The 17,562-nt window shown below is 37.2% G+C and overlaps 1 protein-coding gene across 1 annotated transcript; it reads left to right on the top strand.

Moving 5' to 3' along the window:
• The first annotated feature begins 10,277 nt into the window (after positions 1 to 10,277).
• On the top strand, positions 10,278 to 16,794 carry LOC115927246 (monocarboxylate transporter 12-B-like). The gene is made up of 3 exons (XM_030992830.1): positions 10,278 to 10,409; positions 14,873 to 15,826; positions 16,469 to 16,794. The coding sequence occupies exons 1-3, from the start codon at positions 10,289 to 10,291 to the stop codon at positions 16,600 to 16,602; spliced, it is 1,209 nt and encodes a 402-aa protein (XP_030848690.1). The 5' UTR covers positions 10,278 to 10,288; the 3' UTR covers positions 16,603 to 16,794.
• The last annotated feature ends 768 nt before the right edge of the window (positions 16,795 to 17,562 follow it).

The following is a 17,562-nucleotide window of genomic DNA, read 5'->3' as shown; positions in this document are numbered from 1 at the left end:
CAAGTAATGATTATAATAATAGCGACATTTTATATCATGCATAATATTGCACACCCAACGAGGAAGCTCAAGGCGCATAATAGTATAAAGCAAAAGTATTATACCTGGCTTTAGCCCAGCTGCCATAAGGCCCTTAAAAGCATTCAATGATAAATTTAAGTAAATTTAGATGCAGAACACATAGATTACCAGTTAGTAAAGGTAGATTTGATGCAAATGTAGTAGATGATTTGCAATGCCCACTCTGTATTATACACCAACATATATTGGTGATGAATTTCATTATATTTTTATATGTCCATTCTTTCAAAATGAGAGAAAAATATATATACCAAATAACTTGTGCGGTAGTAGCATAAGACCAAGTGCGTTGCACATGGATAAGGTTTTTAATACAGCTCACGCTTGCCAGCTAAAGAAATTAGCCAAATTTGTTAGATTCACTATGTCACATTTTTCAAAAGAGTCCAGGGTAGATACTGTAAATGATAGCTCACAAATAAGCAATGTTGTTAGGCACACTCGTAGCGGTAGGAGGGTGAATTGGCCAGTTCGCCTTGATTTGTAAATATGTTTATTTGTTCATATTATCACATGTTTATCATTGTTCATATTATCACATGTTTATTATCGTTTATATTATCATACGTTTATTATTGTTCATATTATCACATGTGTGTCTTTGTTCATATTATCATATTATTTTTAGCATTGTTCATGTTATCACATGTTTATCACTGCTATACTACTGTTATATTGACACTATGTTGTAAATATGTTTGTACTTTCATACCCTGAGAGGGGATCGATAGAGTCAATACAATCTTACAATCTTACAATCTTACAATAAGGCGCTAAAAGCAGTCAGGGAAAAGGATTCCTCCCAGTTACCCATTTACTACACCTGGGTGGAGAAAGGCAAATGTCCAATCATATCTTGCTCAAGAATATCAGTGCCTTGGTGGGACTAGAACCGTGAACCATGTATGTGATCCAAAGTCCTATCATCTCTACAAATATAGATAGGGGCCTATACATTGAAGCACAAAACCGTTCTAGGGTTTAAAAAAAAATCTTTCAACGAAAGAGATGTAACAAACTGGCCTACTGGGTGTGTATTTTCGGATGGGCAAATTGTCCACAATACACAATATTGATTCAGGATATTCATTTATCATTCATTAATTACTCTCGATGGTTGATTTATTGTCACAAAATGATGCATTGAAAAGGCCCATACAATAACATTTTGTTGTTGTTGTTGTTGGGGGGGGGGGTAATAAATGAAACGAAATCTCATTTCATTAATTTATTATGGCCATAGAGGATAATTGTTCATATTTACATTTACAATCTTGCTTCACAGTAATTTCACAGGAACAACTGAATTGAATACATGTGAATTGTAAACACATACTTCATGTTTGTCTGAATTTTGTTCAACCTCGTTTCAGTTTCAGATTCAGATTTCAAGGCCCTGTTTTTAGTATACATTTAATATACATGATCATGATGAATATACTTTGTAATACTCTTTCTTCTTCTTATCTTCTTCTTCTTCTTCTTCTTCTTCTTCTTCTTCTTCTTCTTCTTCTTTTTCTTCTTCTTCTTCTCTCTCTCTTCTTTCATAATATACACACACACTACCTTTTATTTTATTCTTATATTCTCTAATCTGAAGTAGGTATTTTAACTTTTTCTAATTATTCCATGATATGGTATAACAGTAGGAGTACGGGAACAACAGTGTATACTGAAGAAAATAATATTTTCGTGAAACATGTCAATAAGGTATTTTGCATAGTTTTCACATTCTCTATCGTTCTTGATTTCGTTCAGAACTCTTCTCTTTACTGTATTTCATTAACAACTCTTATGGAAAGTGGAATAAATGGATTAATGCGGCGACTCGTTCTTGCTTCTTTAAAAAAAAATCTTAATAATGAGTTCTTGCTTTTAGATATCTCAATCTTCGTCCGCTTCTCAGGTGTATGTACTAGTCATAAAGGGGGTGGATTAGATCAGAAATGAGATGAAATGTAATTCAATGAAATGAAATTATAACACTCACCACCCATTGCTAATCTATTTGTTTATATATTAACAAATGTATTCATTTATTCATGATTTCGTTATATATTTGTTTATAATGTGTTCGTTATACAAGGTAGTATCTTCAGTATATAAAAACTGTTTTGCAAGGCAGCCCTGTATTACATATTACAAACAAATGACAATGGAAAGCAATAAACAAATTAATAAATAGTAAAATATTACAATACATGAAACAAAGCAAATGCAAAAACATAGACCGATAAGGGGAAAAAAGTATTAGACTTTTGATCACTACATAGTTCAGCTAAAACATACTTGTATTAATACAGATACAACACCACAACGGGTGAGTAGTTCGTGATCAGTTTACATTCCCCACTCCCTTCCCCATTTGTATATAATTATGTATGACTATAAGTCGGTCCCCCCCCCCCTCCCCCACCCTATGCGGCTATGCGCAATCCATTCGGAGTAATTAAGAAACTACTAATTTCGATACTTAAGTTTGTGATAAGGTTCGTAGTATGTCCATGGTGATAATTATATATAGGTACTAAAGACATTAATTATGATTTATAGCTAGCAACGTTGTTTATCATTTTAGTATTTTCTTCCTATAAAATCGGTACTTGATACTTTTAGCGCCTTTAAATATCCGATATAATATTTGTTCATTTTTACTTTTGGTTTCGGTTTAGGAAATATTTGTCTTTTTTTCGAATGCAAGACATTTCCCGAAAAGGGTCATTATCATTACGATGTTCGTAAACATGTAAATTCGTATATGCAGAAAGTTAGGTACTACTGTGGTGCTTCTTGTGTATGCGTATATAGATACGGAAATGGGGGTTATACTTAAAGCTTACTTTTCACCTGTTTCACGCACAAAGGGGTAATATTTTGTGGACAATATTCATGAAAGTGTGCAAATAGGGTATCGGTTTCGACTCTGCCAAGTGCCAACGATCATGCCACATGATCGAAGTGACTTGACCGGGAAATTATCATTGTTTTTTGTCAAATAAACATAGCAAAATTTAAAAAATGTTACATCAGTTTTGTTTTAACTACTATAGACATGGTATTACTTATTATAAATTCTAATGACTTAAATCTTTGATATTACTACAAATCCAGGTTTTGGTGATTTTTTTTTAGACAACCACCTCATGTATTGTTTCTGTTCTTGATATTTCTATTTGTAGAGAAGCAAATTCATTTCATTTACTTCCGGAATAAATTGCAACGTTCTTTTTTCATTTTTTTTTAACAACATTTCTGAATTGATCAATTTCATGTTTAATTTACTCTGAATCACAAGTACCAGTTTTACAATTCATTTCATAGAGTAGTTGGTCTTCTTAATTAATTGTTCTATAGGTTTCAATCTTATTATTTTCCAGAATGTTAACAATGCATTAAAAATCTGTATGTATATATCAAGAATCGTAGTAAGACCGCATTTTTACCAACTTGTATTAATGCCAAGTAATTTTAAAGGGACTTGGTAAAATCGTTCAGATGAGAGAAAGTGGTGCTAATAAGGTAGTGACTTCAATGCTAGATGTATTACAGATGTTCTGAAAGTTTGAGTGAAAACGGATCATTATTATTGATAACAATTGGGGAACACTGATCTGATCCTTTTTCTTAATTCTCCCAACTATAATATTACTATTTAATTACATTATAGGTGAATTTAAATCGTCACAAAGCAATGAATTGGCTTTATATACCATTCCAGACATTTAGGTGTTGACAGATTTAAAAAAAGCAGAGTCTTATTTTCAAGGAAAAACAGTTGGGAAAATTTTTAAATGGTTGGGAGAATTTATTGTTAATCACTGTTAGAGGGTGTTGCCCAGTGCAAAGAAAACCATCAATATCGTCCGCTTCTCAGGTGTATGTACTAGTCATAAAGGGGGTGGATTAGATCAGAAATGAGATGAAATGTAATTCAATGAAATGAAATTATAACACTCACCACCCATTGCTAATCTATTTGTTTATATATTAACAAATGTATTCATTTATTCATGATTTCGTTATATATTTGTTTATAATGTGTTCGTTATACAAGGTAGTATCTTCAGTATATAAAAACTGTTTTGCAAGGCAGCCCTGTATTACATATTACAAACAAATGACAATGGAAAGCAATAAACAAATTAATAAATAGTAAAATATTACAATACATGAAACAAAGCAAATGCAAAAACATAGACCGATAAGGGGAAAAAAGTATTAGACTTTTGATCACTACATAGTTCAGCTAAAACATACTTGTATTAATACAGATACAACACCACAACGGGTGAGTAGTTCGTGATCAGTTTACATTCCCCACTCCCTTCCCCATTTGTATATAATTATGTATGACTATAAGTCGGTCCCCCCCCCCCCCTCCCCCACCCTATGCGGCTATGCGCAATCCATTCGGAGTAATTAAGAAACTACTAATTTCGATACTTAAGTTTGTGATAAGGTTCGTAGTATGTCCATGGTGATAATTATATATAGGTACTAAAGACATTAATTATGATTTATAGCTAGCAACGTTGTTTATCATTTTAGTATTTTCTTCCTATAAAATCGGTACTTGATACTTTTAGCGCCTTTAAATATCCGATATAATATTTGTTCATTTTTACTTTTGGTTTCGGTTTAGGAAATATTTGTCTTTTTTTCGAATGCAAGACATTTCCCGAAAAGGGTCATTATCATTACGATGTTCGTAAACATGTAAATTCGTATATGCAGAAAGTTAGGTACTACTGTGGTGCTTCTTGTGTATGCGTATATAGATACGGAAATGGGGGTTATACTTAAAGCTTACTTTTCACCTGTTTCACGCACAAAGGGGTAATATTTTGTGGACAATATTCATGAAAGTGTGCAAATAGGGTATCGGTTTCGACTCTGCCAAGTGCCAACGATCATGCCACATGATCGAAGTGACTTGACCGGGAAATTATCATTGTTTTTTGTCAAATAAACATAGCAAAATTTAAAAAATGTTACATCAGTTTTGTTTTAACTACTATAGACATGGTATTACTTATTATAAATTCTAATGACTTAAATCTTTGATATTACTACAAATCCAGGTTTTGGTGATTTTTTTTTAGACAACCACCTCATGTATTGTTTCTGTTCTTGATATTTCTATTTGTAGAGAAGCAAATTCATTTCATTTACTTCCGGAATAAATTGCAACGTTCTTTTTTCATTTTTTTTTAACAACATTTCTGAATTGATCAATTTCATGTTTAATTTACTCTGAATCACAAGTACCAGTTTTACAATTCATTTCATAGAGTAGTTGGTCTTCTTAATTAATTGTTCTATAGGTTTCAATCTTATTATTTTCCAGAATGTTAACAATGCATTAAAAATCTGTATGTATATATCAAGAATCGTAGTAAGACCGCATTTTTACCAACTTGTATTAATGCCAAGTAATTTTAAAGGGACTTGGTAAAATCGTTCAGATGAGAGAAAGTGGTGCTAATAAGGTAGTGACTTCAATGCTAGATGTATTACAGATGTTCTGAAAGTTTGAGTGAAAACGGATCATTATTATTGATAACAATTGGGGAACACTGATCTGATCCTTTTTCTTAATTCTCCCAACTATAATATTACTATTTAATTACATTATAGGTGAATTTAAATCGTCACAAAGCAATGAATTGGCTTTATATACCATTCCAGACATTTAGGTGTTGACAGATTTAAAAAAAGCAGAGTCTTATTTTCAAGGAAAAACAGTTGGGAAAATTTTTAAATGGTTGGGAGAATTTATTGTTAATCACTGTTAGAGGGTGTTGCCCAGTGCAAAGAAAACCATCAATATCGTTGTGGTTTGAGAATCTTCTCAGGAATTTTGGCCTGTTAGAGGTAAGTACAGTAAAAGGAATACTAACATTTCTTACAAAAATTACACAGTTTTTTCTTCAACCTTCAACAATGTTACTGAGTCACTTTAAGTTTTACCTTTTTATATAGATGTGCAATTCCGATTTTTATATTCAGATGTTGTTTAATTAATTTTTTTTTATTGAAATAAATCCCCCCAAATCGTTATATCATTACCAGGAAGTAATCATCCGGTTACTGCATAATATGACTAAAATAAATTGAATTTAGAGATCTAGCAGATATCGATGAAATACTGAAAATTCACAAAACTTACCTTATTAATTGGTCTCCAAACGTTTGAAGTGTTTCTCAAATATATAGCCTATATAATATGCATAAGAATATGATAACAAGCTCCTGGAAAAAAAGCAAGCGGATTGCCGTGTAATGGAAACTGCTACAATATTACGATGAGATTATCATATGCATAAACAGGCATGCAATATGTACATTCGAGCTCTATTCTCTCTTTCTATCTCTCTCTCTCTCTCTCTCCCTCTCCGTCTCTTTCAGGTTAGGTCTTTTGATCATGAATAATACTCATATTTGCATTGCTGATCTATTATTGTCACAGAACTTAGGCCTACAGGAGGGAAATCCCTACGCCTTCTTGCGAAACAGCTCATTTTCATTTTCTTTTGTGCTTCTTTTGGTCCTTTTAGTTCAGAGTAAAAATATTTTTGGCAAAACAAAGATCAACATTCATCCTTGTTGATGTCGCGTGGTGTGGGTATAAGCCCCGTATAAGGCCTAACAAAAAACGATGTTGTATTGTCCATTGCGACCAACCCAAAAATCTTGAAATCTACGGTCGGCTTTTAAATTATTATTTATTTTTTTAAACGTTTTTTAGGAAAAAATGTTAAAAAAACTGAGAAATGTCAGCTCAAAGAGGGAGTTTAAAAAAATAAAAAATAAAAAAATGAAAATCCGACCGACCGACCCATGTTTTTGGCACCTAAAGGGCAATACAGCATCTTTTTGTTAGGCCTTATTGTATTAAAATATACGCGGGGTGGACCGTGTTAGTGAGCAGAGTGCACTCAATGAAAGCTCGGGGACATCAGATCTGGCTTCAAGTCTTTATTGAAGTTTGCATGTATGAAGAAAAGAAACAAGTCAAAAACCTACCGGCGGTCACCAACCACCGACATGTCCAGAGCCCGCTGGAAACCATTGACCGTAGTAGGTCCATTAGGAAACACACATGTCAAGATGGACTTTTATCTTGGCCGGTTGTGATTTTTATACTGATGCCCGACTTGCACTATAATTAGAGCATGTACTTACCTTGAAACCATGTACCCATATTCCGCAGCAGCAGAGCTACTACAACAAATTCAATTTCAAGTAACTTATTTTACATGTCTACTACTACTACTGCTACTACTACTATTACTACTTACAGACTATGCGACTTCTGCTACTATACTAATTCTATGCTACTACGCCAATTAGTGTCCTGCCAGTGTCACATATAAGGTATAAAAATATGCTCGTCTAACCGTAATTAAATGCCTAAAACCCTGAGCTTCCGGGGGTTCCGCCCCTTAGACCCCCATACCAGGGGCCCTAAGGCGGGACCCTGAATGCTTATCTGACCGTTATAAAATGCCTAAAATCCTGAATTTCATGGGGCTCAGCCCCCTGGACCCCACGCCAATTAGTGACCTGCCAGTGTCATGAATAAGGTAACAACATGCTCATCTGACCGTTATTAAATGCCCATACCACCTGATCTTCCATCTGTACTATTCAAATTCAAGTTCAAGTTCAAGTTTTATTTCCACATCTGATTAAAAAAAAACACAAGTACAATTTATATGCATATAATATACATTAACACACGTTAAAATGAAACATCTTCAATTTAAATCATAATGTGGTGGGGAAAAAACAAAGGCCAATGGCCTATCAAGATTATTCCCAAAGATCATAAAATTTACATAAAAAGTTTCTTTAATTTGTTAAAAACGAGATAAAAATACAGAGACTAAAATAACACAAAGCATCAATAAGCAAAACTAAACCGGACACATCCATTACAAAAAGACAAAAAACAGAAGAGGCATTTATGTAAAAAAATGATCGTAATGATCGTATATTCGTATATTTAAAGTCTTTGAAAGACGTGCTAGTATGCATGTGGCAAAAGGCTAGAATAAATCTTCTCCTCTTTCACACCCTCGCATGCATCTTCACAATCATATTCAAATTAACAGTCTGTGTTGGTACACTCTGATTCACATCGTAGTCAAGTTAAAGCGCTCATTGTCATGTTAAATGTATTTGCAAGAGCGTTACAAAGTATAGTTAACAAAGACTGTTTATACGGCAATACCTGGCTTTTAATTTAAATATGAAAGGGAGAGAGCAATATGTCCCCAGTTAGGCGCTACCAGTTTGTTACGTTTAGGAAAACAGCATCAGGAAAAGTGTTAACGCATTCTAGGAAGGATCGGCTCAGCCTTAAACCTTGAGAAAGAAAAAAAAAACATTATGAGCAAGTGGGCCATTGTTTTCACGCTCTTCGCCGTCAATTGCATCGACCTTGGGATCGTGAAAAGCTTCAGCGTTCTCATGGATGATCTCGTCGTTGATTTGGACAGCGATGTCGGGACGATAGGGACTGTTCTCGGGATGTACCATGGATTGGGCTCCATGCTCGGTAAATACAATGCTTTGTTGAAACTTTGGTAGGATGTCTTTGGAAAGAAGCGATGGGATTTCAAATGAAAAGAGGGTGTGGTGAAATATCCTATTTTATATCATTTTGTAATCATGGAGATAATCACTTTAATTATACTTGACATTACAATAATTATGCGTATTTATTAAATACAACAATCTGTGAAAGATAAGGTCTCTAGAATTGCTTCGAAATATATTTCAGGAGCAGATCCACGATTCTGTTTAAAAAAGGGACATTTTTTTACAAACTGAAAGAGGCACAGAAAATTAAACAGCAGATAAGGATCAAATTCTTCTAGGTATATTTAAGATGTTTATAAACATATCACACTTATGATTGTACACTCAGAAACGATAATTTGTATCAGAACGAAGTTTTCATATTGAAAAGTGGAATGCTGTCAATGAATTTGGAGTTTTATGACATTTATTTGGATGCTGTTCTTGAAATAATACTCTGTACATTTAATCGGATTTTCATTCTACGCAATCGGTTTGTAGCAGTAATTAATACGGAACACGGCCATGCTTTTAAGAAACTCAACCGTCATAGCTCAACACGTGAAAAAATGGTTTTGAAATTGAAGATACAGTTCCCCAAGTATTTTCTTTACAACGTGTAATACCTGACTTACGTTACATTTTAGACTTGTTGGGAAAGGTTTTTGAAGGCTCGTAAAATTACGAGTCAACCTATGGTCAAACCTACTTTAGTAAAACAAGTAGTACAGACTGTCAAGTCGACCACAGGTGACAAAAGTGAGTGTAAGCTTAAGAATAAACAATTAAAGCCAGAAACAAAAGACAATTTTTGCTGGAACAGTTCAGGTTTACTGAGGAGTACTGTTTCTTTCCTTCAGACCCTAAAATCCTAGGGACTATATTGACTTTGACCTTGTAGCCGCCATATTATCAAAACGTGTAAATGGGTAGTTTTTAATGAGTAAGATAAATGTAAAATGCGACTTACACGTACATGAAATTTGAGACTTTATGAACAAACACTATGAACATAACGGACAAAGAAAGAGGACAAAATATACAGTTCCTCAGGTAGACAAATGAACATCCCTTCACTATTATTATGTAAAAATTGGTAAAACAGGTGAATATGCATGTGACACCTGTTCTACATATTTTTTACATAATATCAGTGAAGGGATGTTCCTTTATCTACCTGAGGAACTGTATATTTTGTCCTCTTTCTTTGTCCGTCATGTTCATAGTGAAAAATACAAACGATCGAAAAACCCAGGACACCCAGCATAAATTTCAGGGACTATAATGCGACTTGAGGACCTTGCAAGGTCGATACGTGCGCTATATAAGAATCCAATATTATTATTATTACTACTACTACTATGCTCCTCACCCCCTTCCTTTTCCTTCTCCTTTTCCTTCTCCTCCTCCTCCTCCTTCTCCTCCTCCTCTTTCGATTAGTCGTACTAGGCTACTAACAACAAGCAATCGAAAACCATTAGAAAAGTGTGCATCTATGCACGTAGATGCTTTTTTTTTTGTATTAAGCTTTATTCATATTTGGCAACTTCTTTAATTCATGTTATAATTAAATAATACATTCTTCTCCATTTTCCCTGATCTAGCGCCAATTATTACACCTATGCTTCAATACATGCGAGTGAAATACTTGTTTTTAATCAGCGTAGTGGGCTCTTTTTCTCTCGTTTGCCTATCCCTGTCTTCCAATGCAACAGCCTTTGGCGTGCTGGCTCTACTTGCCGGTAAGTTTTTGTTTATGTTTGTTTGTTTGTTTTCCTAACTTAGTTGTTTAATTCTTTGTCTATCATACGATATGTAGTAAAAATCAACTTCAAGCAATGGGTCATGTTCGTAGTGTAATCAAATATAATGCATAAAAGTCAAAGACACATAGAAGGGGGCTCTCAGGGGGAATTCGACACCATTCGGGCGTCTACCCAATAACAGGTGTCTTATTTAATGCTTCGCATATATGGTTAAGACACTACCTTACATTTCTCTCACCCGAAGACTCTCCGAGGTACTAGGGGGTATTTCTTGATGGGACTACGGGTTCGCTGTGTTCGAGACTTGTACATCCATTAATGGTATTTCTACCAAGTCTGGTGTCAGCGAATTCTTCTTCTTCAAAATAATCTGCCTCCTTCACTGCTGAAGATTCTTATGGCCTTCTGTCATGGAAATCGACGACCTTCTCCCTTTAAGTGCCTCGACGCAAATTGTTTCATTCACCTATTACGAATGATTGTTTTTCAATGCAAATTGCATACAACCCTTTCCATTTTGAAATTAGACTTTCCAAAAGAGTTGTTCAATATTCCAATGGTTTTGTACTCCTAATTCTGCTATTGTATGGAGGGCAATGAACAGCATTCCACGTAGGAAACAGAAAAAAGTTCTTAGATTTGATGCATGTCAAACATGTTTTCTAAAAAACAAAGCACCTCGGCGTCAAAACTTTAGACACTGCTCCCAAGGTGTGTTTGTTTAACTCATTGGCCAGAATTCACAAAAGGAGGTTTGTCGACAAACCTCCTTTGTGAATTCGGGCCATAAGGGTAGCTACAAAGAGCAGTTTTTGTTCCTGTTGTGTTTCTGTCCTGTGTGCAAATGGACACTCAACCCCTATCTCTTTTGACATAATCATGTATTCCAATAGAGGATGTAGAGCAAAGATCTACCTCATTTGAAATCCAGGGGCTCACCAAACTGTTAGCATGTAGTCCGTTTTCACTCTTAATATTCCTTAAATCAATGCTGCCCTAATTCTCTAACATCTCTGTGTTCAGGGTTCGGCTGATAGCTTATACTGTACACATGCGTGACACTCCACGTAGCTTATACTGTACACATGCGTGACACTCCACGTAGATTATACTGTACACATGCGTGACACTCCACGTAGCTTATACTGTACACATGCGTGACACTTCACGTCGTTTTATACAGCAATAAACAAGAAAGTAAGATGAGGGATTGAGAAATTAAAAATAAATGAATCAATTTTTGAAGGAAAGAAACAGTACTCCTCAGTAAACCTGAACTGTTCCAGCAAAAATTGCCTTTTGTTTCTGGCTTTAATTGTTTATTCTTAAGCTTACACTCAGTTTTGTCACCTGTGGTCGACTTGACAGTCTGTACTACTTGCTTTACTAAAGTAGGTTTGACCATAGGCTGACATGTTTTTGAGCTTTTAAAAAAGAGGATGCAAAATAGCATGTTTCAGACAATCTAGGCAAATGTGGTAGGGCCCGTGATTATGGCAGAGGCGAATATATCTTGCAAACAAATGTTGGAGAAAGGAGAAACTTAGCAGCAGTAAACAATGAAACATTAGAGAACAAATGTTTGGCAACCTATTAAATGAACCATGTATCGACTCTAAAAATGAAATATTTAGATAATTACAGTCATTTTGCCCTATACTATTTTGTGAATTTCTTGTACATGTGTATGTACTTGCTCAATGCGCCTAGAAACGGAAATAGAAAAGCCATGGATTAAATAAATAAATTTATTAGCGAACCGTGGAAGTATGCAGTGAGGTTTGCTTAAAGGTAATACAAAGTTTTGGGAAATTTTGAAAATTGGGTGGATAGTGATTCTTTACAATTTCGATATATTTGGATGCCCCTGTGGATGTATTATAAGCACAAGAAATTTTAGACTCTAAAACCCTTCTGCTTTCGAGAAAAATTGAATATAAAAATTTACCGGTGCTCCCGGTAAATTTTGATAAATTTCAAATAGCGCCTACAGCCGTACAATAGTAGCTGCGACCATGAAAATCAGAGAATATTTAGTTGAGACATATAATTTCCAAACGGGAAGAGCTAATCGGTCGATCTTAGTCAAGAAACATTGTTTTATAGCTTAATTAATATCTTGACCTTGAGAGGGAGCTATTCATCATAAAGAGTTAATTATTTACAATTTCATAACTTTAGACTCGATTTCAACCACAACAACAATCACTGAATATTGTAGGATCGCATATTCCAATTATGTTCATTTGAACCAAATTCATGACCCCATACCAAAACTTTGTAATACCTTTAACCATGGACCTTTTACGGATGGAAATTCGTCGTTTTCTTAACGAATTCATTGTGATTGTCTCCGTCAATGTCGTCTCAATAACATTCCGTACATTTTTCGTCTCTTCGATCTCATGAGGATGAGGGTCACCACCAATAAGCCGGAACAGAATCAAGATAGTGATTTTACACATGTTAATCTACATGCGCAGAAGATAATAAATCGCTTATGGGAAATCGATGTACAGTTCTGGTTTATAATCGGAAATTGTTGTTCAGTGTACTGTATTTTATTTTAAAAAACATGTTGATATTACCAGATAGAGGTTATATTTGAATTGGTTGTGATTTAAAATCCCGTTTCTCCCAGTTTCCTCATAAAATTCCAAAGTTACAACGCGCAGGGCTTATAAAGATCAAGGTCTTCTAATTGTTGCATAAGGTCATGGGTGTGTGCGAAAGTGTGCGAATCAGTAATACATTTCATATCACAAAAATCGTCCACTTTTCAACTTTGCTGCTTCCCATTGGGGATGTAGATACACTCTTAGAGCACACCATCCAAACAGGACCCAAAGATAGGAAAACTGCTCCTTTGTCAATGGCCGAAAATGCTTACGCATTGTTAAAACAGCTGAATGTTCTCATTTATGCTATGGTCACATTACCCAAAAGTAGCCTGCTCGGCGGCCGAGGGGCGAGTTTTTAGCCAATTTTGCTCGGCCACCGAGCGGCGGCCGCCCAGGCATCGCTCGGTCTCTGCTGAAGTTTTAGCGCGAAGTTAAAATTCGGGCGGTGCCTGCTCACTTTCACTCGCCGCCCACAATACACTCGGTGACCGGGCAGTCGCCGCCCGGGCGCCGACCTAATCGAGCGTTCACCGTCGAGCGATTTAGGTCAAAAATCGAAGCCGCTAGGTCAAAGGCTGTCAAGCAGTCGCCGCCAGGTCGCCGCTCGTTCGCCGCTGGGAGATCAGTCGGTCACTGGGCGGCGAGTCCAAAATCGGACGGCAGCCTTTGACCTAGCGACTTCGAGACTGCTCGCGGAATCGGTAGGTCACCGGTCGGTCACTGCCGGGTCACCGCGCGCGGAAAAGCTCCGCGATTTCGCCCAGTTTTGACCTAAATTCGACCGGCGCGACCGACGGGAAATCGACAGGGCACCGCCCATGCATCGCTGGGGCTCTACAGCCTGCTCGACTATTCCGAAAAATCGCTGGGCGATGCCTAAATTCCAACGGCGACCGAGCAGGCTACTAACCGGTCGGTCGCCGCTCTGATTTGTGATCATAGCTTAAGGTGCCCATAATCAGGAGGCGGTGACTCCATCCGTAATAGGTCCGGCATAGTAATAGCGCTAGGTCCATGGCTAAATAAACGTGTCTTGGAAGTAAAGAGGTTCGCTAAAAAGTGAAACTTGGAAGTAGTAGTACACCAGCCAAGACGCGTTAATTTAAACGGTATTATAGCTGAAAAAATAACATAACATAGATGCCACGCGCATTCTTTTACTACAAATGTCTTTTAGGGCTCAAAATTTAAAAAGTGTAAGCAAATCATGACTTTTTGATTTTTTGACCAAATATGTCCAAACCTCTAGATCTCATTCCACTTGGATTATGTCTGTCATCAATGAGCTAATTTGAAGGCCGTGGCCGAGCCTGCCACGTAAACGCACAAAATTGCGGGGCCCTTTTCTCACTGTAAACGGGGTCTATGTGTCTTTCCCGTGGGCCTACTGGGCGTGCAACATACGCGAAATCGAAGCGCGAGGAGAACTTCGGTCTGTTTCGCGAACGCTAGCGCGCGCTGACCTAGTTTAATAATCAAGTCCATTCGTTTAATACGTGCAGTTGTCCAAAATAAAACGTAGATGGCGTTAACCAGTATTTCACATGATACACTCCCTTTAATGTCCAATTCATACAACACTTCATTGAGCCAAAACGAGGTTTGGTTATTTTTCTGTGCAAAACATATTCATGTACGTCCAATTTTTATTGTGTCTGAGTAGTAATTTTTTGTTTTAAATGTGTCGCCTCAAGACCCTTCTGCCTCTATAGAACTATGCAATAACATGTCAGAAGACTTCTTTCAAAACAGAGATTTTTAAGTGTTACTTGCACGTTTTTCACTTGGGAAATATTCTTTATCATCTCTTACTGGCAGGTGTGTGCTACGCATTCGTGTTTGTATACATGGTCTTACGCATGTGTGAGAAAGTAGTCGACGGCTTTGCTCTGGCATACGGAATCGTGAATGCAGGTACTGCTGTGGGAATGATGGTTCTACCCATCTTTACCGAGTTCCTTCATAGAACGTATGGATGGAGAGGAACCGTAGCCATCCTTGGAGCAATCAGTCTGCATACTTCCATTCTTGTGTTATGGATGGGAGAACCAGCTGCAAAGGATGGTGTAGATAGTCAAGACGTGAGACGCCAACCAGAGGAACATATCTCTGCCGTCATTCTAAACGAGGAACACAACGTAAGTTCCGGAAGTGACGTAGAACAATCTCCATTAGAACATCTACTGGACAGAGGGACTGTAAGTTCTTTGGACAGGACTCAAGTACGTCTGGAATCTCTGCAATACGTATGTTCTAAGCTGTGCTCCAACATTACAGGGTGTCTTCACGAAACCTGGAAGCACTTCGGTCTGTCAATCCTGACCGAGCTACCTTATACTTTGGTTCTTAACGCTGGGTTCTTGGTGATAAGTCTTGTGAACACGGCGTGGGTGATCTACCTGATTCCTCACGGTGTCTCCAAAGGATTCCCACTCTCCCAAGCCGTCTTCTTGGCTCTCTACGGCAGCATCGGCCAATGTATAGGTCGTGTAGGACAGGGGCTTTTAGTAGACCGCAACTGGGTCACATCTGTTGAACTGACTATCATTTGTTCAATCGTCGGCGCCTTCACCCTATGCCTGGATCCACTGTTCCATAACTTTGAGATTATCTGCACCCTGGCTTTCATCGGCGGACTCGTGAATGGTGCAAGAGTTTCCCTTACCGTGGTCATCGTGAAACAGTTCATCCCACGTGAACGATTCAAGCATGGCTACTCTTTAAACTGCTTGTTTTTCGGCGTCGGAGAACCACTTGGAGGAATCGTAGCAGGTATTCTTCATTTAATTGGTAGTCAATGTTAATTTCATTGCCATCATGATTAAAGGCACCACAGCGTTATCACAAATAAACAATGCGTTTTGTTATCCATAATGATTGTAATTATTTTGAGTAATAGGTTTAACAAATCGTTTAGAGGGTTTGGTAGGTAACGCCCGTAGCACACTTTAATGTCGTCATTCTGCTGGCCGACGTGATCTGTGACTCCTCATGCAAGAGTGATATCTTCCGTAGACACCTGAGCGATGGAAAAATCGCTTCCATGGCTTCATTAGCACATGTAATGGCTCGATGAGGGGTACGTAGAAGTGGCGGGGTCGAGTGGATACGTCACCGGACTGTCGATCACAAGGTCTGCAGTTCGAGTCCGGCCGCGGCATCAATGTCCTTTTGCAAAACATTGAACTACACTTGCCACACTCAACCCAGGTGATGTAAATGGGAACCGGACAGGAATAAATTCTTTGAAATGTTAGAGCGCCGTAATGGCCACCTTTCTAAAGCAAGGGTAATAATCAGGGCAGCGCCAGGAGCGTCACGAAGTAACAGACATGTGTGCTATTGTAAGAAACCATTATTATTATTATAAAAGTTTTTATTCTATAAAAAATATATCTTCTTATTTGTCACCAGGTTACGTCGCTAATGCGTTCAGCTTTGACATCGCTTATGAGGTCCTCGGGAGCTTTGAAATCCTTTTATCTTTTGCATTGATAACAACAAACTACTTCATAACCAGAACGGATACGACAACGGATGATATATGATGGTAACAAAATCCAAGGCACGTGGAGATTCCACATCTCCAGTACGAGGTCAACGAAGAATAATGGTACGCCCGAATCTTTCGTCCGTCATCGTGGTCGTATACATGCAGATGGCAGACACAGACGCAGCCTCTTTAATGCAGAGGTACAGAGAACAAGCGCAAGGTTTATTATTTCTCAGGGAAATCGGCATTAACGGAGGGGGGGGGGGCGTGCAAGTGAATTATGATACCGCCATCCTAGTCAAGGCCGCCATCCTAGTCAAGCTTCGCTTATGATTGCGGTCTCCTGCACTTTTTTCAACTGATAGTTTGGATAATACTTTAAATTTATAATAATGTTAAGTTTCGTTATTAAATGTACATATGTAAAAAAAAAAAAAAAAAAAAATGACATGAAGTTATCATTGTATGTATATTTTGTATTATACCTTACGTTTATAATTATGTTCTTTGTTATTTCGTTGTTATATAAATTGAATTTGTTTCTTCCTTCTATCACCTGATCTCAAAAATTGGTCACGTGACCGACGACAGCACAGTCGTGAAAAAACCGAAAGCACTGCCGCAAAGGGAACGGACGTGAGCTGCACAACGTCTCCACGCTCCAGTACCTCGTAGTAGCCGACGTCGGGTGCCTAAATCGACAGCTCGCTTATGTAGCGAGCTTTCGATTTAGGCACCCGACAACAATACAATTATACCCACCCCGAGATATCAACACGGATGAATGTTTGTCTTTGTATTGCAAGGAATCTTTTTACTTTGAACTATAATTATTCTAAAAATAAACACAACTAAATGTACTACGTCAAGGTCGCGTGAGCAAAAGATGTACAAAAGAATAAGAGCGGTTTCGCAAGAAGGTTTTAATTAGGGATTCCCCTTCTGTTTTTGTGACAAATCGTAGTACTATTCATGATCAAAAGACTTAACCTGAGAGAGAAGGAAAGAGAAGGAG

This window comes from Strongylocentrotus purpuratus, unplaced genomic scaffold, assembly GCF_000002235.5.
Source record: "Strongylocentrotus purpuratus isolate Spur 01 unplaced genomic scaffold, Spur_5.0 spur5_scaffold_20, whole genome shotgun sequence".
Lineage (NCBI taxonomy): Eukaryota > Metazoa > Echinodermata > Echinoidea > Camarodonta > Strongylocentrotidae > Strongylocentrotus > Strongylocentrotus purpuratus.
The sequence above is the reverse complement of the archived record's forward strand: the minus strand, read 5'-3'. Positions and strand labels throughout refer to the sequence as shown.

Excerpts from the sequence above, each read along its gene's own strand:
- LOC115927246 (XM_030992830.1), top strand. The coding sequence starts at position 10,289 with ATGCTTCAATACATGCGAGTGAAATACTTGTTTTTAATCAGCGTAGTG. Across the intron at positions 10,410-14,872 it reads CGTGCTGGCTCTACTTGCCG|GTGTGTGCTACGCATTCGTG; the intron begins GTAAGTTTTTGT and ends TCTTACTGGCAG. Across the intron at positions 15,827-16,468 it reads ACTTGGAGGAATCGTAGCAG|GTTACGTCGCTAATGCGTTC; the intron begins GTATTCTTCATT and ends ATTTGTCACCAG.